The following is a 25175-nucleotide window of genomic DNA, read 5'->3' on the forward strand; positions in this document are numbered from 1 at the left end:
GAAGCTTAAATGGGAAATTTGCAGTTTCAGTTTGTTTAGGTGTTTTCTTTCTGTTTTGGAATGTGGAGAAACTGGAGTGTTACAGGTAGTTCTGTAGCAGTAGGATGCTTGCACAGTACAACACATGTTTTTCATTGTATTTATTTGTTTCTTCATTTTTATAGAATTGCCCGCAAGCTTTCAAACTGATGTGCAAAAATGTTAATTTCCTATACAGCCAGCCAGTGACGTAACCTAAAATACAATGAAAGATTTTCTCAGATTCAACATTTTCTATTTTTCAATTTGAAAGCTAAAATCATATTTTGAGGGATTTGTGGGAAATGCATCCCTTTCCTCCACAAAAGGAAAAGGATCTTTTGCTGGTAAAAGAAATAAAGCTAGCAAATAAGTCTGGTCTCGGTTGCTGTGGTAACCAGTGTCTGCACTGAGTTAGTTGAATGGCTGCTGCTGAGGTGGATGAGGGGGTCACACTAGCTGCAGATGACAGAAAAGCAAACAAACACAGTAAATAGTTGGTCTCTGGTGTGTATGTTATTTGTCCGGCGGAGACAGAAGGGGACATTTCAGTTTAAAGGTGAGGAAAAGACAAAGTAATTGTTTGTAGAGGGCTTGGTTTTTCCTACTCAATCTGAGACCCCTTAGAGACAATTATGGACCCCAAAAGAGTCTTTAAAAAAAACTCATGTCTGCTCTGTTATACTGAAATTTGCCAAAGTGCCTTTTCGTGACTGATATTTACAGTAGGGGCCATCTCCAACCTGACAAACCCTTTTATTTCTGTGTAGCATGCAAGGCATTATCATTGAATTGTTGCAAACCCTGACTGAGTTCACAAATACAGCACACAGGAACTGCTGATATTTACCCTCTGCGCTGCAAGTTAATAAGAGTATAGTACAAATCATAAATTCCCCGTTTTATTCCCATCTTACCAGGAGCATGTTTACATGACAGAGGATGGAAAGTAGGCTACTGTTGGCAAGAAGCGATGTATGATTTATAGGCTTTTTTGCAACAGTTTATTTTCAGTGTTTACATAGTTCCTGACATGAGTCTTTTTGGACTAATGACCATGACTGTAGACCTGCACGAAACCCTTTCCACTGTTTATGTTCACAATAAAAAATAAAACGTATTCAAAAAATTGGATGACATTTAATACAAGCGTCTAAACCTGCACTGGGTTGTTTCACTACATTTGAAATTTTTAGAAAAGGTAAACGGCTTGTGTGGCACAGCAACATCATTATCTGTGACATAAAAGCCAGCGCTGAAACTGTCAGGAGTTGTTGCAACCAAAGCACATTGTTATAGGAAGAACGTCTCTGTTCTATTTTATATCGATGCCTGTGTTTGACATGAGTGATGCGCAACACTTGAGTGTGCACGCTTCCATAACAAAGGAATGGAGGAGCTGTTTTTGAAGTCTACAAACTTTTCTTTTTTTCTGCTCATAATGTTAAAGTTTTCTCCCTTCAAGAGAACTTGGAAAGGACACACGCATTCATGTGGTATTCTGAGATTTGATTTTTACCTTGGCTTCCACTGAGAGCACATGATGTACCTTCTGCAGCATTAGTAAAGCTTTAAGTATGCGAAACTGCGAACTGGCCATTGGCATCTGCTCAAAGCGTATACCTCTGACATAAGCGCATGCTTTGCATTGTTGTTTGCAGTTTACTGTGTTTCAGATTTACAGTAGCTCTTCCGTTAGTCTTTAGAGTCCTTGTACTTCACAGTCTCTTGATAAGTGCTGGGAATGTCACTGTACTGTAGGGCTTTGATGCTTTGAAGTCTTAACTTCTTTTTAAATCAAATGATAAAACTGCCCATCCTATCTGAGTATACGCAAGAAGTCAAAACACTCAGTTGTCTAATTTTAAGTGTGACGTTTAAATGGAATTTACTTTCTTCTAGTGAAATGTGATGAAGTTTGGAATGCATTCCCTTAGACATGTGTCCTATTTCCAATATGCCAACTGTCTCATTAGTTCTAACACCAAAAAAATGATTTCTGATAAGCTGTGACCAGCCTTAGCACCAAATTGACTGGCTTAGGAGAAAAACCCAGGATGGCATAGCATAAACAACCAGAATACCCTCTGACAGGTACCCAGATATATTCAAATCCAGCACCACTGCTACAATCACAGATTCTTTTTTTAAAATTTTTAGCTAACTTAATTGTCTAAAGATTTCATTTGTACCTTGATTCATGGGTCGATGTGACAATGAAAGGAAACGTATATGAAAAGAAAAATCCCTGTTAAACAGTCTGAGTTTCGTGACCACACTGTAGAGACATCGTTTGGCCAGCAAGGGGTTTTCTCCCAAGAAATGATTTAGTCAAGGTCCCGTCTGAGGTGTACGGTCTTGAGCCCATCATGTTAATAATCATTCAGTGCACTCAGCTAGACTGGAGATCGCACTGGAGCCAAAATATTTGGTCCTAGTACACTAATTAGTTCAGGTATCAGTTGCCCTCCAGCTGAGACTCATTCTTTGCTTATGCACCCTCATTATTAAGAAAGAGAAAGGCAAATGGCATTTTTGCCACTAGTCAGTCCACACAGTATCCACTTTCTTAACATTCTTCCCTAATAACATCAGCAGCTCTGGCAGCTTCTTTCGGCTCTCATCATGTGATAGGTCCTTACAGTCCTCACAAATGCAGTAAATGGCAGATTCAGCGTTCATGTGATCTGGGCATTTATGTATTTATTAAATTTTTTTTTAGGCCTGTGACAAGTTGCTATGTTGAAGAGGAAGTGAGAAGGAATGAGAGAGGGGAGGGTGAGAGGGAACAGATGATGGCTTCCTGGCTTCTGATTGCGCGTGATTCCCCCTGGTTCTAATCAGCTGGTGTTAGTTTCAAATTGCCCCCTTTGCATGTCATTACAATGTTTGTGTGCGTAGGTGTGTGTGTGACAGAGGAGAACAGAGTGAGCAGAGATGAATGAATGTCCCATAATTTGAATCTGCCATCTAGATGCATCGACCTTGTTTCGATTGTTGCTGCTATGGTGAGGGGAAACATTGATTTGTTTAGTGCGCAGAAAGAAATCATTTTTTACGTCGCCTAATAAAGTTTTCCTCTAATCCTCCTTTATACATGCACTCATGCACGCCACAGTTCTCTGTATTCTCCCTGTCTCACCTCTGCAGCACAGCTGGGTGTCAAAGAGATCTGATTAATTTTGCAGGAGACATTAGTCTGCCCTCCTTTGATTGTCTCCCTTAATTTTTTGCTCCGAGTGCTGATAATGAATTCAATCAGTCTTCGTGTAGGCAGTGACGAAATGAGCAGACTCTTCCTCTCAGAAAAGGAGAAAATGACTCGAGCCTTGACTTATTTCTTATTTTATGAATTCTTTAATTAGAAGATGATACAACGAGTTTGAAAAGAGGGGGATACAGTAGCCGATTATACACCTTTTCTTCGTAATTCATAGAATATTTCATCCTCACAGTTTTCTATTCAGTCATCTACTTGATAGCTCTCTCTCTCTCTCCCTCCCTGCCTCTCTGTCGCACAACCTTAAGTGTCTCCTGGCCCCATTTCCCAATTAGCTGTCACAATTAGGGTAACAATGTAGCACAAGAGAACTGGGATGACAAATTTAGCAACAATGGGAAGAGATGAAGAAAGAAACTACCTCACTTTTTTTCCACTTCTTCACTTCCCTTAACTACATGTCATTTAAGTTCTATTGTAATTCATGTCTCTTATATAATAGTTATATCAGTAGCTAATCGCATAATACTGTAAATTGGCTCCATAGCTGCATGCATTACTGTCTGTTTATAGAGTGTGTGTGTGTGTGTGTGTGTGTGTGTGCGCGTGCGTGCGTGCGTGCGTGTGTGTGTGTGCGTGCGTGCGTGTGTTCGGAACGTGGAAGAAAAGGCAGCTAGGCTTGTGTCACATACCTTTGGCCTCTTCAGTGGGAGAATGTTCTGTAATGATGCTGTACTGGGCCTAGCTTTTTTTTTTTATGTAATCCTCCCACCAGTTTTAAACACCACCACTCTTTATTATAACCACTTGTATCAATGTAGGTGTGTGCACGAGTACACACACATGTATTTGTGAATTTGTGATACACACGTTTGTGTAACCTCTTCAATGAGATGCACTGAATAATTTAGGAATAAATATTTTCTTAGCAAGGTCCTGAGGGTTGTCTTTTATCTTCCCAGAGGTAGAACAAGCAGGGATACAATTTGTATTGAGGTGCTATGTGAACTTGAGATAAGGTTCTCAACCAATTATATTTGTATCCTTTGAGTGTGTTAGTCTAACAGAGCCGGGGGGAGAACATTAGAATAATTTATAATATGCGTTTTACTGTTGTTTCATCGTAACTTTGCAATAAGTTTATTTAAAACAATTATTTTTATTAAAAAATAAAATAAGTAAGCAGACTGAAGAGTAAGCAGACCACTGAAGAGTCTGTAGGACGTTGTTGCCTTGTGTGTGCTTGTATCTGTATAAGAACAAAGTTTCTCACTGTATTGTTGTTCCACGGTGCACTGTAGACTTACCATGAGTCCATTTTAATTGACAGCTAGACTCAGTCAACAGAAGAGGAGGAGGACTCTAAAAGGCTGTGACTTCTGATTTTAGCCAAACAATATAGGATCCTGAACAACTCTTACTGGTACACTGGTAGTGTTGCTCTGACCACAGCAAATGCTAAAAAAACTTCATATGTTGTGCAGAGATTTGTGGGTTTCTAAAATAAAGCTATAGGAGTGGGGTATAGCTTCAAAATTATATTACAATATTTCCAGAAAATTTGGAAGAAAAATATTTAATCTACTGAGCAATGTAACCTCAGTAGTGTAAAAGGGTTTTTTTTTTTTTCCAATGAGCTACTGTCATTGATGTCAGACTACCTAATTTGAAGTGTGAATTTTCTTAAACAAGGTGCCAGCTGCAGCGGGTTTATAGTGCAGTAGTAGTGATACAGCAATATATCCGATGACACAGTCAAGTCAAACATAAACACAAAAGTAGCAAGGAATTTATATCCACCGCCCTCTTTCCCTGGTATATGGAGCACAACTAGTGAGCATTCCAGCGGTACTCAGTGGAGCATTTGTTTAAGTGTGAGTCGCTTATCTCTAGCTAGTTTCTCCCCCTTTTGTAGCCTGGTTGTCTCGAACAGTGTTTTTGTCTCAAGTGGTGAAACAAGTTTGTTATTTTCAGTTTTAGCGGGAACATTTTTCTCGCATGTTTTGCAAAGTACTTCGTTCTCTTGGAGGTTGTTTAGGTACTAAATCATCACCTGAGATGGACGCATGGCTCTGACTCTCAGACATGCCCGAGTGTGCTAGAACGTAAAGGCAAATTTATTACTGGCATTAGCAGGGACAATATGATATGGGACATCCCTGTAAAGCAAAATACTGAAACAAGAGCAAAGACTAAATTACTATTAATCTGATGTGTTTCTTTGAAATATAATTAACAGCACAAGCAATGTTTAAGCATTGGTAGTAAACATTTGCTGGTTTCCTTCAGAGCTTCTTTAGTTATGTAAAAAAATGGTGGAGAATCTCAGGTATTTAACTCCTAGTGGGGGTTGGCCCCTTTGGAGGTGTTTGCTTTTTAAAGCACTCAAGACTCTCATGACATGGATGATTGCAAACCTACACAGATATTTAACTAACAGTATATATACACAGTAGTGGCCCACAAGTTGTATTTATATCCAGTTTATAATATAACGCAGAAGAAGATGTTTGGGTAATTGAGGAATAGTGTCATCACATGATTTGTCCTGCAAACCAACTTGTGACTTCATTGATTACAGTGGTCTAGCAAGGTCTTTAAAACATGCACAGCACAGCTCTGAAGGCAGTGGTGTGAAATTGCTAGTTAATATAATGAATGAACAACAACCTTTTTATTTTTCTCTTTTCTCTTGACCATTTTGAAAATGTAAATCCTCTACAATAAAGCATCACTTCTTCTTTTGGCTGCTCGCTTTAGGGGTCACCACAGCAGATCATTTGCTTCTATCGCACCCCATCCCTAGCATCCTCTTTTATCACACCAATCCACTGCATGTCGTACTTCATTACATCCATGAACCTCTGTGGTCATTCTCTTTTCCTCTTCAACATCCTTTCTCCATTATATCCACTATCCTCCCTCTGCACATGTCCTATCCATCCCAGCCTTGCCTTTCTAACTTTACAAACTCCTCAGCCTTTATGGTTTTCCTTTATAGGGCAAAAGTCTATCAGGTATTGGTTATAAGAATATTGTTGACAGACAATAAAAAATGTCTAACCCAATACTTAAAACTATATCCTAGTTTGATACCTTTTAAATTGCATTTGCCTATAGATGTATAGATCTAAACCAGTAAATCAGAGTAAATGAGTCATTGATGGTGACTTGTCTTTTGGCATTTTGACGTTATTACTTATAGTTTGCTCCAGTTTTACAATTTTTTTTTTTTTGTAAGCAGAGTCATAAAAAGGTGTAGTAATTTAATTACTTATGATAAAGAAAAATAATAGGCAGTTTATATCTTACTCATTTGGACTTTCACTATAGATGGATTACATACATATATGGTGCTGCTCAACTTTTGGCACAGTTTAAAAAAGCAATAAGGAAAAAAACTGGCAGAAAAATGAAGGAAAAAGCAAAAATGCTGAAGTCTGAGTGAGGATAAGAGGCCCATGATTTTCAGGATGGGCTGATGGGGTTTTAGCTTGACACTAGTGGCACCTTACCATATTATTTTGCCACTGTGTGGATTCAGGCTAGAAGTAGATTATAAAGTGTTCTCCAGCAGTATTGATGGTTGGTGGAGACTGCTGCTGCTGCAGCAGTGTTGTAGTTGTCTCTCTTCCCCCCTGGCTATTCCTGACTATGTGACTAGGGACCGGCTAATTGGAGGAAGCCCTGGAGAAGTGCAGGAGGAAGGAGGGGAGGAGAAGGGAGGTGGTGTTGAGAAGTGTCAAGAATCATGCATTCTCAGCATTTTACACTGCACCTTGGAGTGTATTGGGATACAGTATTTCCAGAGCAAAACAGTGTAGCTTACTGATCCAGCCAAAACAAAAGATATGACTTCTGCGACTGGTTATTATAAAAATGAGAAACCCATTAATAAAATGCTGGAATTTCACTGAACCAGTACTGCAGCACACAGTTCTTGGAAAGGCTGTTAGTACAATTAATCACACTGTAAGCTGGATGTTTTGTCAGGCATTCAAAAGGCAGCAACCCTACAAACACGGTCGAGAGCTATAGTTCAGTAACTCCTACCCCTAATAAGATAAAACTTTAAGACGTATTACATTTGAATTTGTTAAGACACCAAACCCCCTTTTGCACTATGCTGTAAACATGTTTATTTCTACTGTGAAGTTGGGCATTTTAACATGGCAGTCTATGGGGACCGACTCGTTTTCGGAGCAAGCCTCCAGTAATCATTTGAGGAACTGCAGCTTTTTGGCACGTCGTCTTTGGCTCCATATTTCAGCCCCAGAGGTTGCCTCTTGGTCTGTACACTGGTATGTGTTCTGTATATAGCTGTTTACTTTAAAGAAAACTGCTTTTGTGCACCTGGAGAAGCTTTGCATATAAAGAGAATGTGAGGCAAAAAGTGGAATAGCGAATAAATAAAGCAATATGCAAGTCTTTGCTCTTGACTTACAGTCTAATGATAAGTAAATGCCCAACCTCCCATCTATTTCTTGTTTTCTTTTTCAGACCATTATGGAGCAGTTCAATCCCTGCTTACGGAACTTTGTTGCCATGGGGAAGAACTATGAGAAGGCCCTTGCCAGTAAGTCCTTTCTTTTTTTCTTTCATGCTCCTGTTTCACTGCAGATTTAGGCACTTAGCCAAGAAAACACTCTGTTTCTTTCTCTTTCTTTATCACACACACACACACACACACACACACACACACACACACACACACACACACACACACACACACACACACACACACACACACACACACGCTCTCGCTCTCGCTCTCGCTCTCGCTCTCTCTCTCTCTCTCTCTCTCTCCCTTGCTTTATGTATCTAGCTACATATCCTTTTTTGTGCATTTTAAAAAAACAAAACAAAAAAACCCTACAAAATTTATCCTTATGTTAAATAGGCAGACCTAATCATCTGGTGCAGAGCTTCTGGCGTTGCTTGTACATGGTTATAGAGGTGTAGTCAGAGCAACACAAAAGACCTCTAATCTAATTCAAAAGCGAGGATAGCTCACTGTCAGCAGTCAGATTTACAAAGGAAAACAAGTGTGTGTGTGGCTGTGTGGCTATGTGCTTGTGCTTGTGCATTTGTTTGTTGGAATCCCAAACACTTACAGCCATGCCTTTTGAATTTACTTCCTGATTTGAGCTGCTTTTAGAAAATCAGGTCAGGACATTGTACAGAGTTGTCCTTTCTCACATGTAGCACACAGCAGTGTTATCTCACTGCTGGAAACTGTACTGTATTGTATTTAATTTAGGCAAGGTAAGGTAGGATGTGCAGGATGACCACTTGCTGGCTGTGAATTTGCACAACTGTTACTGTGCAGGCATTATTCCCACATCACATGGACTTTGCGGGAGGTAGCAGCTTAAAGACCAGTTCATGTTCAATCTGACTGTGTCCAGCATTTGCATTCTCACATAAATCCTTGTTGGGCGTTGTTTAGAAAAATTTGGCATTGTAGGGCATGTGTGAAAAATTAGTTTTAAAAAGACTGTCATACAATGTGTTCCTCAACCATAACAAGACCTCCCTCTGCCAGTCCAACTCATCCTACCATTAAGGATGTTCTCTTCTCTAACAAGTCTTTTTCTTTCCGTTGATGCACAATAACTAATCCTGTCTTTGGTTTAAGTAGGAAACAGACTGGTAGGCTCTCACAGAGCCATTAAAGACCCACTTTGCAGAATTGGCTAAACCCAAAGGACTAAGCAGCTCTCATTTGAGGGGGCTGGGGATGGGAGCGCACACCATATCCATATGGTGCAATCACTGAAATTATCCCACACCAGAAATGCCAAAAGCCTTCACTGATAGGCCTGCTTGGTCTGGGTATTAGAGTATTACAGGTTTTCCAACACAGCATTCAGTCAGTGAATTTCACAGTGGCTGGTAAGTGTAAAAGCAACAAATGCTGCGACTGACCGAGTCTAACTGCCAAGCCAACAGAGCCTGTAATTTTTTATACAAGTCCCCTGACAATATGATGATTTTGACACACTTACAGAAAATCTTTACTGTCTCGATCAAGATGTGTTATCCCTCCTCAGAGTGAAGGATGAGTGAAGGATCAGTAGCTCTCAAATAAACCCCTCCCCTACCATTTGCCTGCCGTGCAATCAGAGATCCAATAATCCTCTCCGTCTGTCTCTCTGAACCCCTTATCACACATTTCATTAGATAGACCCACCCGTATAGATCCAGCTTATCTAATCAGCCATTCTTCAGTTACAGAGACACTATCACACGTGCTGCTGCAGCAGCATCAGCAAAAAGAAAGTGTCTGTTGCTGGGAGATCTGCAAGAGCTCTGACAACCCCCCCTACCACACATGTGCAAACTCACATGAACTGACACTCACACATTCACACTTTCCACATCAAGGCAGGCAGGAGGCCTGTTTGACATAACGAAGAGGACTCAGCTATGATGCTCTGAAGGCTCTGCTCTTATTTCTCTGGTCTTTCCCATGCAGTAGAGAAAGAAGGAAGCACAGGCCATCTCCTGCCATTGACTCAGCTGTAATTGGGATTAGCATTAGCATATGTCCCTCAGCCTCGGAGCAGAGCTTCGAGGCTTCCAGCCTAGGAGACTTCCCTTATTGCAGGGCAGCTGCATCTGTCTGCTAGAAATAGCTTGCCCCTGCCAGGACATTGTTGTAAATGTGCCTCTCACCTGGGAGCTGTCTGAAAGGCAAAGGCCCATCTGTCACCTGGACTGCTGTTGAATTCACCTCAAAAAGCACTGGCCATTATTTGCTGGAGATTGTCAGACTGGTGGAGGACTGCATGGTAGTAAGGCAGAAATCACTGGAAGCTGACTCTGCCCTGTGTGACCTCTGTTAGCCTGGTCAGGTGCAGTTGAAATGATAGTGGCTGAGGCGGATATTGATTTGTGCAGCCAGGACGACTCCTTATTTAGCCGCAGAGCAAATACAAGCAGAACGACTGCACATTTGGATTAACTTCACTGATTGTTTTTGTGCATGCATGGAGCAAAAGTCAAACTTTCTGTGTGTGCACCAGTAGCCCCTTATTGGTCACGAGACCTACAGCCATGTGCATTCACTGTATGTCATGTGAGAATTTTAGAAACACTGTATGCTTTATGCCTTGCATTAGTGCTAGCGGGGAGCCTGTGGAATCATTGTCTATACAGGTGTACGAGGCTTGTCAATCAGCAGCCAACACAGTCACTGTGTCACCCTGCTGTGGGGTGTTCAAACATATTGACATAAAAGATTAAATGGAATGGAAGAAGCAAAAGTGCAGTGGCGATTATCAGCATGTGGTTTACAGCATGACAATTACTCTTTCCTTTGTGAAACAAGGAGCTATTGATTTCTCTTTTTTTCGTATGTATGTGACCTATTGGCCGTGGATCAAAAAGAGGCCTGAGATAAATATTCCCCTGTGCATTTTATATACATTTATTTATATTTATATATAATAAATGCTTAGCTTTTCTTTACTGTATGATATAGAACAGCGGTCCGCAACCTTTTTTGCGCCATGGACCGGTTTATGCCTGACAATATTTTCACGGACCGGCCTTTAAGGTGTCGTGGATAAATACAACAAAATAAAACTAGTACCGGTACCGAAAAAAAGATTTGTTCATAACACACGTGAAAAGACCCAGGAAAACCGATTTAACGATAAAAACGATAACAAAATAACGCTGAAAACCAATTTAAAAACCCTGAAAACCATACATTTCACACCTGAGCCTCAACTCTCGCGGCCCGGTACCAAACGACTCACGGACCGATACTAGTCCGAGGCCCGGGGGTTGGGGACCGCTGATATATAGGGGAGAAAATAAAGCACACTTGCAAACTTGTTTTAAAAAAGGCTTCTGCAGGGTATGGCACAAAAAATTGACATGGAAAAGCTGTTAAAACATGGACAAAGGAAGTGTTTCCAGGTGTTACAAAATATTGAGTGAGTGGTTTCATTGCAAAATGAATTTATCTGAAGTGACCCAAAAAATGCTCACATACTTTATTCTGACTCAAAGGTGCAACATTTATTATTTTTCATATGAAACTAGAAACAGAACATAAAAGGAAAAAAAGGAGATTTATTGTTTGAAATACTTCTAAGAGAAACTAGAGATCACTGTATAGAAAGCTGTCACCTGTATTTACACAAAGCTAAACTGTGCATTGTGAGGTTTTTTTCAGAATGGAAAGTGGACTGTTCTGTAACCTTTAAACTAATAACCCCTTTATTTCTTTTTGTACTCACTCCTATTTTCTTCTAGATGTGACATTTGCTGCCAAAGGCTACTTTGATGCTCTGGTCAGAATGGGTGAATTGGCCAGTGAGAGTCAAGGATCCAAAGACTTGGGTAAGTGATGTATATATGATGACCCTACCTTCTTTCTTTCCATCTTATTGGAGGGTTATATTTTTTCCTTCCTTTTTTCTGGTTACATTGGCCTTATAGAGAAGCCGCATTATCTTTCTGTGTATAAAATAATGTGACAGTTGAGTAGCATTTAAGAAGAAAACATGTGGGTTGATAGAGAAGGTGCTTTTTAATTAGTCTTTTTAATCTAGTCATTTCACTCATGGAGGAAATGACTTCTTCACTACACGGGCTTCCTTTTCATAGGGAAATGTTCTAGGAAGGAAAAACAAAACAATGATGAGTGCAGTATCATCAGCAGCACAGTGAGGCTCGGGCTGAACATTGTCATTTTCAACAGCATACATAGTTAGATGCTTTCAACCAAGCTGAAAAGTATAAAGTCTTTTTAGATTTTTGGTAGGAGAGTGCCAGTTTGATACATTTCCTGCATGGCATGCTTTCATTTTGTGGAAAAATGTATGCGTATACTGGACGTGTTGCTCTTTAGATTAAGTGCTTATGTCATGTCAATTAGTTGTGTCTGGATGTGAGCATTCTGGTTGCAAACATAGAGGTCAATTGGAAAAGCAACACCTGGTGCTCTCGTAGTGAGTAGTTTCCTAGGTGATCAGTGATTTTCTGTGTGTGTGTGTGCGTGTGCGTCTGTGCGTGTGTTTGCTGTCCCCAGCCCAGGGGAAATCAGCTCATGTTTGAAGAGATTCCCTTTTGCACTGATTGTGCACTCGGCTGCTTGATCTGCGCAGAAGTAGCTGTTGATTTGATGGGGCCTTTGTTGCTGTGGAGCTGAGATACAGTTTGGGTTTCCTCCAGCCCAGCCAACAGGGACTGACATGAAAGTGCTTTCAGGATGTTTTATTCAGCAAGCGATCCTCTCGCTCTCTCTATCTCTATATCTCACAGCGTTTGTGTGGATTTCTATTGATTCCAAAGTTCACAGCAGTACTTCCATGCTGAACCTGGCCTTGCTTACAGTAGCTGGCTCTTTGTGACCAGACAACCTCGGTTGAAGTTGTCACAAAGACAGAAGAATATATATGTAGTCTAACTGACAGCTGGTCTAATCTCCTCTTGCACCACCAACCACTTGGACTGTAACAGCACTGAATTCTACCTTATTCTTAAAAATACACATTATTGAATGTGCTTGAAGTTTCTGTGTGTGCTGGGATTTGATTTAAATCCTATTCATAACGGAAATAAAGCTGCCAAATTTGGAAATTGTACATAGACCATTGTGTGTAGGATATTTCCGTGTGTATGAGACAACTGAAAACCTATGCCTCAAGGAGGATTTGGAAAAGAACTTGATATTTAAACGACTAAACCTTTCTGTCTTAATATCTGCCCATTCTTGTCTGCCCATCTAGACACAGCAAAGACTGAGATTCTCACTCATTAAGTTTGAAAAAAAAAAAAAGAAAAAGATTGTGATGTAATTAAATATAATGCATCCTGTTGTTTGTTGTCTGTTTCTTATATCATGTGTGCGTTACACCCAGCGGTTCTCTACGTGCTTCTGTGTTTTCCACAGGAAGAATTAGTGTTTTGTTTTCCAACCGGTTGCTTGCAACATTTTAGAGTCCCCACCCTGAGGTCACGTCCAATATAATGACCTGAAGTTCAACTGTATGCACAGGGTTAGGCCCCAGAGCCGTGGGTTTCCTGTTTGGCTGGTGGTAGAACACTAAAATATCCACAGACCGGGAGCATCTCAATTACCCATATAAACCACAGCCTCTGTGTGCTAAAATTGAGAGCACACAAAATTTCTGCTTCCAGTATGGAAGTATAGAAGCAGACAAAAGTGTAAAATCAGGCTTGTAAGAAATGCAGTTGATGTGAGTGCTTTAATGGATTCTACCTTAGCAAGCTAGAATCCATTAAAACGGATTGATTTGTTCTGTGGACTAGCTGTGTTTGAGCTGACTGGCTCAATGTCCTTTAAAGGTAATCTGCATCTTTTTCCCCCCGTTTTCTTTTTGTTTGCGCATGTTCACACATGCACGTATGAGTTTGAGCTCTTGTTGCACCTCTTTAAAGCCTGTTAAAAGCTCAGTTAGAGATGGGCGCAAACGGTCCCGCCTACACACCTAAGAGTCTGCAGATGCTAACCATCTCCTTCCTCTCTCCTGGCTTTTTATTTTTTCCTGTCATCTTTGACCCCCTCACACACACTTGCACAGTGAGGGATGAAATTACTTTGTGAAAATGATTGCCTCTGTTGCCTGTTTTCATTATCAAATCAACACACAGTGTAGCCTAGCTTGATTCTTTACAACACCTTGACAACAAAGCGTGTTCCCACAGGAATCCACCCTGGTGTGCGCTGTACTCCATGTGCATTCATGCCTTTTATACTTTACATCGTTTTGTGTGTTTGTACATAAACCATGTGCCATTTCTATGTGTTTATATAGTATGAGAGCTCTTTTAATCCACTTGTGTAGATCTCTGCCTAGAGTCTCTCTCTCACCAGCCCCACTACTCCCACATACTCCCTCCCACATATCCTCCTCTGGTTGGGCTAATCATCGCCTGTCACTTTGCCACCCACACACATGCATGAACATGCACACTAACACACACACACACCTGCTCTCCCTCCCTCGTTTCTTTTTCTTTTCTTTCGTTCGCTGTGTCTGCCATCCTACTCTTACTTTATCTCTCTCTCTTCATGTAGGTCTGGAGGGAGTGAGCAATTATAACCTCAGTGAGGCTTGTGGGGCTCTCCAACCCTTTTAGGGAAATGTGGTATTTGTGGGGCTGGAGGTATTTACAACAGTACCAACCAACCAGCCCTTCTTCATTGTGTTTATATCCATTTGAAGCTAGAGGCATGTTATTTACGACTACGCCTGTAGCTAAGGCAGTTTACAGGTTTAAACTCCTCCGGAAATTTCAAGCATTTTGATTCGTCACTGTAACAAGCCCTCTTTTAAATTTCTCAAGGCTGGTTGGTTAGATTTCTGCCAGTCAGTTAAGTTTCCCTATTTTTCCAGAAAAAGTCTTGCTTCAAAGTCTGGTGTGTTGGCTATTCTTGCTCTACTCAGTTGATTTCAGAGTTCAAATGAATATGACCTAAATAGAATTAAGAGTCTACACATAACTTTGCATGTCTGAAATATTGCCTGAATCATGGTAGATTGAATCGGTTGTCTTGTCTGCATTTTCTTGCTGCATAACATGGGCTATGTGTATTGCAAATAGACTAGTGCTTTTCTACTCGAGCGCTCAAAGCACATTGCACAACAACCCATTCACCAGTTCACACACACATTCGAACATGCACTTTTCTCTATGCCTAAGTGCTTTACGTCTAGCATTTACATGCATTCTTACTCTGCTGAACGCATCAGGAGCAACTCAGGTTCAGTATCTTGGCCTTTGACACACAGACGAGAGCAGTCAGAGACTTAGCCATCAACCTTCTGATTAGTAGATGACCTGCTCTATCTCCTGATGCACAATTGAAAACACTGATTTATTGCGGCTGTCCATGCCAGTAGCTTTCAAGATGTATACTTGGTGGTTTCCCTCTAACCAGTGAAAGTCAGCACATTAGTTTGTGCACTTGAGTATCATGGATCTGCATGACTGACTTTTCACTGAAGGTATGCTGGAATGTTTTGGCCTCTTTAAGACTCAGTATGGTCAGTCTGTTCTTCTTTAAAACTTGCCTGTGCTTGGCTGGGTGTGTTCCATTATGCTGTCCTAAATGTCAGCATTTCAGTGAGAGCTTTTTCTAAAAACCTGTGCAAGCACAGAAATTTCGTAGATATCATATTGTTTTTATATTTGCTGTGACTTTCATTTACCCTGTCTCTGGCTAACAATAAAACAAACTCCCCTTTGGCCATTTGATTTATTCTTCTGTTTTCAACAACCCGGGCAAGAATGTGAAATGCATACACTTTAGACTCCCCAGCCAGAGGAAATCAAATATATTTCATCCCCTCTTATCAGCTTCTCTAGCCTTGCTAATAGCTAAATTTTAATAACATCTTGCATGATTCAGCACAAAGACATGTCTTTCGGGAAATAACATGCATTAGGAAAAAAAAAGGGAGGCAAATATTAAAAGCACACACTCGCACACAAAAACTCATATTCCTCCCAGTAATTATTGTAGAAAAAAGTGGTACACTCTGGGAAAATGAGGCTGCAAACTGATGTAGCATAACTGTCTTTTTTAGGTTAATGGACCTGGGACACAGGCATTAAATATCTGCCTGTAATTGTATGCTGTCTAAAAGACTACAGTAAATGACATGGTTGTTGCTGAGAGTAAATACTGGGACATGAGGAGTTAACTTTGACATGCTGTATTTGAATACACATACTTTATACATGCATGTCTCTTTAACGGTCTGTCTGTCTCGCTTGCTCTCTCTGTCTGTCTTTAGTGTGGCCTACCTCTCTCCTCCTCCAGCACCTGTCCCTGTTTAAATGAGAGCAGAGGAGCTCTTTTCTTAGCTCTGTGCCACCATCCCAGGGGTCTCTGCCTTATCCTGCTCTATTTCTGAGATACGCATTGCATGCTGGGAAGCTAGTGGCCCCTACAGTCTCCATCTACACACATTCACAATGCCCTTCATTTGTTCATGGCAGGAAACGGCATAGTACTGGACAATTTTACTCAAGGCTCAGTGTAAAGGTTACTGTTAAAGTAATCCTACGCAAAATCGAGGTTGTGTAGATCTGTCACTTTAATAAAAGGTCACTAAGGTAGACAATGCAGAGATGTATAATCAATATAAACTACACAGCAGCTGTCCACAAAAATGCATATTAGCACATATACTCACACGTATACACACTATGTTGCTAGGCAACTTGGTGGTTCTTGATAGTCTCATCTGAACGATTAGTTACAGCAATCAATATGTTTGTTGTGCTCAAATGTAGGCTCAGCCATCTGCAAATCTACCTATTTATTCTACCAAATACAGATAGTCCATGGAAAGTGTACCTTAGTGCCCTCTTAAAGAGATGGTGCACACTTTGTTGAGGGTAGATATTCCTAAGTGAGTAAAGAGGTAAAAGCTGATAGAGCCACCTTGAGCCTTTTAATATTCAGCATATCATATAGCTTAGCCCAATTGGATGCTAAGATGAAGTAATTCTAATCTTAAACGTCACCAGCATAGTGACCTAATGCTGTTGGGTTGTTGTGCTTTCCAATATTCGCAAGCTGCTAACCCTGATCTCTGCTGGAAGTGGGAAACATACAGGTGCTGTATACATTTTTTAAAAATGTATCTTTTACAGAAACAGCTCTGCCTTCAACTGGCCAGGAGCAGCTTCTTCTCTGCTGCAGAGTGCTCCACTGCCAAAATGACTGCTACAGCACATTTAACTTCTGCTGGTTAGACTGCCACCAATGAAAACCAGCAGTTAGTGCCATGCCAGTGTGAAAGTGTGATCAAACCAGTATGTCCACATCCAACATCTATTTATGCAAATCAGATTTTTATGTCATCATTTAAAACCTTGTCTACTATTTCTATGCCATGATCCAAAAGAGTGTGTGTATTTGTAGGTCTGGGCTTGTACATGGGAAATAATCCACTAGCAGCAACTCTTAGGGTGTAGCCTATACAAAACAGATCAATGCACTTTAGAAGCCCCAGTGAGTCTGCTGTTGTTTCCTCTCAGTGGTGCATTAGTGTACTCTGTTGTGTTTAGATGCCCTGGTTTACATAGAGCTTTCTTTCAGGGTCAAGTAGCGCGCGCACACACACACACACTCATGGTTAAAGAGCTTAGTTAGATTTTCAAAGCAACCACTCTTTTTTTTTCTTTTTCTTATTTCAACATGACTGTGCTCTTTTTTTTTGTTTTGTTTTTCTTATAGCCTTATAGCATTTGATAAAACTATGCTGTATTAGGGATTCAAATGTAATGTGAGATAAAGGCTATTGCTCTTTTATTTTGAATGCTCTTTTTGTTTTGTTACATTGTTGTGTGACATGACAGCTGTGTTCTTCAGGGATTTTCCAGGTCTCTTCACTTTTCCCTGTCCTACCTCCTGGTGTCTCTTTGCCTAACTTACCCTAGATTGTGTTGAACTTTTTTTTTTTTTCACTCTGAAGTTGATACTTTTGATTCTTAGACGTCTTTGTGTCAGGACAGTGAGACAAAAGAATTCCACATCACAAACACAGTACTGTGTATTTCTTTATATTTTGGTTTCAATGAGTCAGACTTTCTTGTAACTTTTGGAGTGTTCTTAAGCAATACTGTAGTTCTCCATGCTTTCTGAAAGTCTCAAAGTTTTTCTGTGGATTTTAGCTGCTTTTTTATTCACTTTCAGTCCAATCCTCTGATCATTTTTGGAGGGAGGTTTCATTTGTTAAGCCACTTAACTTTGACCTATAAGTCATTCAAGCTTAAAAAGCTCCAACTGGACAAGTGGAGGACAAAAGAAGTGTGAGGTCTAAAAAGATATCTACGGCAGATAAACAGTATTCGATGTTGCTATTGCACAAGGGGGGTTGTGCAGCAGCAATCAAAGTATCAGTCATGGTGCCAGACTTTGTTCAGCTTTATGCAGGTTTCCACTAGTTTACTAAAGTACATGCAGCTCTTATACTCCCAGAGGAGACCCCGCAAAACACATATAACAGTTTAGATGTATGGGGAGAATGACAGACAGGAAATGGTCTCCTGCAGTGATCCTTTAGCATATGGGTGACTTTTCAACCCAGTGAACTATATCGGCACCCCACACAAGTTTACGTTGTCATAAATGTATTGAGTCATGCATGTAAACCCCTAGCTTTACATACATGACTTAGTGAGATCATAGTCCACTACTTAAAATAATTTTAGTGTTAGTTGTTTTTCTTAAAAGAAAAATCATTATTATTCAAAAGATGCAAAATTTTCAGTCTCTACTGCCCCTGCGGTAGCATTAAATATTCAAAAAAGGCCATTGTGAAACTGAAAATATGCATATTTTTGGTTTTAAATTATTAGGTCAGCAGTCAAAAAAAATAAAGGTTTTGGTTTAATGATGCCTGATCATTTGAATGTGCTGTCTACCTCTACCTCAGAATTAAAGTCAAGATTATGATATACATTTTTAAACTTTGCCTCACTTCCCTTCAGCCATTACATATTTCCCTGTTAAGCCTTTATTATGGCCTACATGCATGACACCATTGCTGGGCAAACTTATATCAGGCTAGTAGGTTGAACAGCTGTGACTGCTAAGCTTCTAATTTAAGCCAGATGTCAAACATGCATCAGTATTTTTTTCTCCTCCTGTGAGAGGCTACATGAATGAGCAAAGTGGGGAAACGAGTTCAAACAGAGTTTATCGTTGAGTTTACAGAACCTACGTGTACACGGGTGTGTGTCTGCGTCTTTACGAGAGAAGGAGATGGATGAACTTTAAATACAAGCTGGCCTCAGAAGCTGTGCTTCCACAGTGTACTACACATGTGCAGCATACACCCTGGGCCATCCAGAGTCTCAGCTATTATCTGTGTCTCACACATTATACTGCTGTCCCATTATACTTGCCTACTTACAGTGTAGTTGTTTCCCTTGTGGCTTGGCTTGCCAGGTAGGCTAGCGTTTACATCCCTGCTTAGTCACAGAAACTGTGTGCACACACACACACACACACACACATTGTACTTTACTCAGACTCCCCAGGCAAGCCGCACACCACTCTCCTCCCCGGGAGATTTTATATGCGGATGCAATGATGGTTGATTGTAAGGATGGAGATCTTTCAGCTGTGTTTTGTAACACAACATTTTGCCAGCATTGCTCCTCATCTTGTAGCTTCTTCCATGGCAACGACCCTCGCATTATCCTGCTTCCATGACAACCCTTAGTGAATCTGGTTTGACCTTCACCAGTGATTCAGTGTCTCTCCATCCACCTCCATTCTCTCCATCTCTGTCTCTCGTGTTGCAAACTTCCAGTTTTTATATATATATATTTTCTTCACCATAGCCCACATTCTGTTATTCACTTTTTTTTTTTCTCTATCTCCACCTGTGTGGGTGTATCATGGCTGCTGTTACACAAGCAGTCAATACATCTACACAAGCTGATGTCATACTTCAGGGGACAGTCTGTTCATATGCATGCACTGGAGTCTTGCAGGCATGCTTCCTTCTCTGACTCAGTGGTTTAAGCTAGCAGGCGTGTGGCTGCTTGTTGCAGAGCTGCAGGTGCAGATAAACCAGATCACCTCACAACAAAGAAACTATTGTTTTTGTCAGCCAGGGACACAGGCGAGGTTCAAGTGCGCTGGGAAATATTGATACTAGAATGACAAGTCCATGAAAGTTTATTTACCGGTGTTTTTCTGCATATCCCATACGTAGGTGTGTATCTGTATCTGAGTTTATGGTGAGCAACCTGTCATGTCAGTCCTTGATAGTATGCGGATATCCTTATCAGGCTGGTTGCTCTAAACACCAAGTGTCACTAGCTGTCGTGCATGACACATGCTTTCCGTAGAAACCAATAGCGTTGCAAAACACATTCCGATTTTTCTCATTTTTGCTTCTTTATTAATTTTAGATGTAATGCTCTGATGTTAACTGCTATTGAAAGATGCCCACGTTGCTGTTGCTGTTTTTATGTGATGTTGAAGTTGCCATGGTAGCAATTTGTATCCCCAAAGTGTGTGTTTTCTTTCTCTCTCTCGCTTGTAAAATATGCTTTGACGTTGTACGTACTGCAGTAATGAAACTACAGATGACAGGATGATATCTTTTTGAAAATGTGTTTTTGTGCCTTTTCTGGCATCTTCCAAATACCCTGTTTTGCCTGTTTACTGCCACTGTACATGATGTGCGAGTGTACTTTTGTCAGCAGCAGGGTGATGGATACTCATTAGTTAATTGATCTAGCTAGTTGAAGCCACCAACAGAATGACAGTTTCTAAGCCTGAAGGGCTGTGATCAGGGATGAGTATCTGTAAGCTGCTTAGCAGGCCTGCTGGGAACTGACAGGATGCTTTGGCCTCCTTCTCAACCCCTGTGAGGCGCAAGATCAGCAGGCAGGTTGCAACATGAGCAAAAGGCGTTGCTGTCTAGGGCATTCGGTGATGAGCTCATCAGGCGTTGTAGTGTCATTGATTGCAGTAAATTTAGCAAGTGATGAAGGAGGAAAAAAAATCTTGATAAGATGTCAGTTTTTTTGCTGCGCACACAGGTTTTCTGGTGATAAGCAGGTCAGCAAAATTGTAAAAGTGGAATTTTAATTCTGTCACTTTACTGTACTATAAGTCAGAATTGCTGGCAAATGCAGTAATAAATATCCTAATAAACTACAGTATGCAGTGTTTTGTGCAATTTAATATGCATCTATATGCTGCCTCTAGATGCTGGATGGGGTTAAAAGTAGCTGTGCTAGAAAAGCGTTTCATTCACTGCACGTTATGCTACTGTTAACAATTTTCTTGCAGAATGCTGAGTGCATATTGCAGTTTCCTTTCCCCCACGGTGTAAACACCAAGCTCAAGTTTCACAGCTCTGTATAAACTTTGGATTTGTGTTTTTCTTTGAACTGTCAAAGTCAGCTCTGTCGTGGTCACTTCAGTGTCACCGGTTTGCACCGCGCTTGCTGTTTGTTGCGAAGGAGACCACTCCAAAGCCCTTTGGTGCAGAATAAAAGTTTGTTCTGAAACCACTTCAGCTCGAGTAGCGAGTTTTACTTATGGAGCATTTTGAGGTGGGTTGAGATGTGCTCTCCTAGGTCAGTTTTCAAAAAGAGGCTGCAACAGGAGAGGAAATAAAGTGCTTTGTCCTTATTTGATGCTTTTATAAAATGGTCGCAACATTAATGTCTGCGGAGACAGAGTAATAGAGAATTGTTTTTTTACCCAGACTTTCATCTTTAACTTTTTTCCAGTCATGCTTTTAATTTCTTGGAACCTTTAATTGAAGGTTTCAATACGTAATGCTATGACAAAACTTTTGTTTATTTTATAGATGAAACCAAAACTAAACTCATATCTCAGTGCTGTAGCCACTTACTGAAGTTCTCAATCTCTTGTCATTAAATATAGAGCATGTAGCATGTCTGATAGATCTAAAGGGGCTTTGGAAAATATGTGTCTCATATTTCTGTACATGTATATCTCACACTGTCTTTACACCAGGCCTGTCTCTGTATGTTTGTATGTGTGTCCTTTGCTCAATGTTGCTCTTTGTATTCCTTTTCTTGACAATGCACTGCACAGTCAGAAGAGGCAGTCTGTAGGTATATAAACATTAAAACCTCAGTAGCTGCATGACCCTACCTTATCTCTACGTTTTGGCTGTTTAACTTGTTTATTCTGTGGAGAGTTTAACCTTTCTTTTAGGTGTTTCTTTTTTTGTTGTTGTTGCACTATAAATTACACTGCCTAGTAATCAAAGAAAGAAAGGCACTATGTTTGATCTCCACAAGACATCAGTATTTTTACCCTTGAACAACTAGATTTAATTTGAGCCTTTTGCTTCCCCCAGATTTTGTTTTTCACTTCATTCTCTTTTCATTTTTCCCCATCACTTGATGTTGCTTCCCTGCCTCGGTTTTCTGCTATCTTGGGCCAAAAAACAAACTTTCATAACATTCTTCATCGTCCCAGTTGCAAGTCACTTGTCCTGTATGTTTGTGCGTCTTGTATTGCTACTGCATGGGCGTTGCAAGACGGGGTCTCTCTGTTTCTTCTCTGTTGCATTCCTCGTTTAATCTCTTTCTTGTTTCAAAGTTTTTTTTTGTTTTGTTTTTCTTGTGGTTCCCTGTTCTCTCTGTTTTCTGCTCATGTTGTGGAGCACTGTTCATGTGTTTCTTCTCTGTCTCCCTGTTTCTCTCTGTGTAGGGGATGTGCTGTTCCAGATGGCAGAGGTCCACAGACAGATCCAAGTGCAGCTAGAGGAGATGGTTTGTATTCTGAGCTCAAAAGGTTTCTAACTGTGCAGCTCAACACTACATGGATACAATTTAAATCTTTTAACGGTAGATCAGTATTAGTTTGGTGGTGTGGCTCTGCTCCCAAAACAATTTGCCCAGTAATGACACAAATTTTGCCCGGAGCTATTGACAGTATGGGATAAGTGATGTTAAATGAACATAAACTGGTATTGAATGAATAGGCCTGCTGAGGCTATATCATCCACATTGCTAACACAGGAGGTGGTTGGGAAAGTCGAGTGAGTTAATTGCGCAGTATGGCGCTCTGGGCAATTTTCTTCTTTGCTGCATTATCCAGAAGTTACTGCTGTGCATCTAATACAGAAAAATAATAGAAAAATGTCATTGCCCTCATTGCTGCCCTTTAGTCATTTATTTTGGATGTATGCTATATCGCCAAAAGTTTTCACTCACGCATTTAAATAAATTCAGGTGTTCCAATCACTTTCATGGCCACGGTGGTGTAAAATTAAGGCATACAGACATGGGTCACTCTCAGGAGCTCAGTAAATTCCAGCATGGTATCGTGATAGGACAACGAGTCCAGTTGAGTAATTTCCTTCCAATAAATATTCCACAATCAAGTGTTAGTAGTTTTATAACAAAGGAGAAGCGATTGAAAACAACAGCAACTCAGCCACAAAGTCGTAGACCGAGGGTGAATTTTCCATGGCCGAGCAGCTGCATCCAAGCCTTACATCACCAAATGCAATGAGGTGGGATTATGGAGTGGGGGGTTGCTGTTTTTCGGAGTTGGGCACAGCCCCTTAGTATCAGTGGAGGAAACGCTTAATGCTTCAACATACCAAGAAATTTTAGACAATTATACGTTTCCAACTTGTTGGGAACAGTTTGGGGACAGTCCCTTCATGTTCCAACATGAATGTGCACCATTGTACTAAGCAAAGTCTATAAAGACATGGATGAGCTAGTTTGGTGTGAGCCCTGACCTCAACACGATCAGAGTTGAGACTGCGACCCAGGCCTTCTTGTCTAACATCGGTATCTGACTTTGCTTCTGAAAGACTGGTCATAAATTCCCATCAACACATTTCTAAACCTTGTGGAAAGCCTTCCCAGAAGAGTTAAAGGTGCTAGAGCTGCAAAAGGTTGACCAACGTCATATTAAACCTTATGGATTAAGAAGGTCTCTCAAGTTCATACGTGTGTGAAGACAGACGAGCAAATACTTTTGGCATTATAGTGTATATGTGCGACTATCTGTGGGGTACCATCTTGAATTTGATTTAAGAGAGGAGCACCTGGGTTTAGTCTACCACTAATACACGGCATTATGCATGATAAAATCCAAAATTTGTTGCAGTTTTAGACTTTAAGACTTGTTAAACTCTTTGCCCACATTCTCATTCAAAGTAGTAAATCCCTCCACATCTTCACTTTTCAAGCATTCTCCCAGAGGCTCTTGTTATAGCCAAACATTTTTCCTGTCTAAGATTAGATTCTTTTTTTCCCTTTCCATTCATTATATAACATTTTCAGTCTTTTGCTGCTTCTGTCCTTTTTCTTTTGTTTTGAGTGCTACATGAATTTTTAAAGGTTTAAATGATTTGATAGCCATTGCCTTTTGGTTTATGAATATTTCATATAGCATTCCAAATTTTTTGGAAACATTGTTGTGGTTTAGACAAATACATATATGGGATATTAGCAGAGCTTTACCTAAATTCCCATTTTTTGAACATTAAGTTAAATTGACATCACAGGACAATATTGTTTCTGTATGTTATCTCACTTACCACACAAGAACTGACATGTTAACTTAAATCTTTTGCGTTTTTTCTCCAGCTGAAATCCTTCCACAATGAGCTCCTGTCCGAGCTCGAGAAGAAGGTGGACCTGGATGCTCGTTATTTGACTGTGAGTATTTGTACATTGTGCTTCCAAATCCAGAGGAGAGCGCCACTTCATAAGTGCACTCCATATGTGAGCTTATTTTAACAGTTCATGTAATGTGGCATCGAATTAGTTACGGCTTGATTTGACCTTAAATGATTACAGAGATGGAGGTAAAGCTCTGTGTGTGTGTGTGTGTGTGTGTGTGTGTGTGTGTGTGTGTGTGTGTGTGTGTGTGTGTGTGTGTGTGTGTGTGTGTGTGTGTGTGTGTGTGTGTGTGTGTGTGTGTGCGTGTGTTCTCAACTATTTCAAAGTCTGAGACAATTAAAGGGTCTGTCTGGGAAAGGAGATGTTTTGAAATAACATAATAACATTCAAGTCTACTCACCCCGTCAAGGGTAGACTGATTATAATAAACCCCTCCTGGAGTGTGTTGTGTGTAAGCGCTGTGAAGCTGGTCTACATGTGATATCTTTAGAATGAGTGGGTTGCAGCCTGAGTGTAGAGCAGTACTGCTGTGCCTTGTTTTGGGGGATGGGACGCTACCATTATTGTACGGTTTTGTTGGAAGGACCACGTTATGAGCTGCTTCAGCACCCAGCTACTCACTCACACACACTCTTTATATAACATTGCTTTTTAATTGGGAGGGTGGGTGTCATTTAACAGGGAGACCTATCAGTAAACTCAGATGGTGTTATATTGAGTTAATATTAAAGCCGTGAGATGTGTTAGAAACCATCTTGAATTGCTGACTCTCTTATACATCTAATATAAA

General features: G+C 40.5%; 1 protein-coding gene across 4 annotated transcripts in view; it reads left to right on the forward strand.

Annotated features, from left to right (window-relative positions):
* The window catches only part of LOC113020650 (brain-specific angiogenesis inhibitor 1-associated protein 2-like), a 51122-nt gene that overhangs the window by 6926 nt on the left and 19021 nt on the right, over positions 1-25175 (forward strand). For all 4 annotated transcript variants that reach the window (XM_026164804.1, XM_026164806.1, XM_026164803.1 and 1 more), the window contains exons 2-5: positions 7739-7814; positions 11507-11593; positions 22452-22513; positions 24350-24421. In XM_026164804.1, coding sequence (XP_026020589.1) covers positions 7739-7814; positions 11507-11593; positions 22452-22513; positions 24350-24421 — 297 coding nt within the window. The remainder of the gene's footprint in view (positions 1-7738; positions 7815-11506; positions 11594-22451; positions 22514-24349; positions 24422-25175) is intronic.

Source organism: Astatotilapia calliptera, chromosome 4 (genome assembly GCF_900246225.1).
Source record: "Astatotilapia calliptera chromosome 4, fAstCal1.2, whole genome shotgun sequence".
In the NCBI taxonomy this organism is placed as follows: Eukaryota; Metazoa; Chordata; class Actinopteri; order Cichliformes; family Cichlidae; genus Astatotilapia; species Astatotilapia calliptera.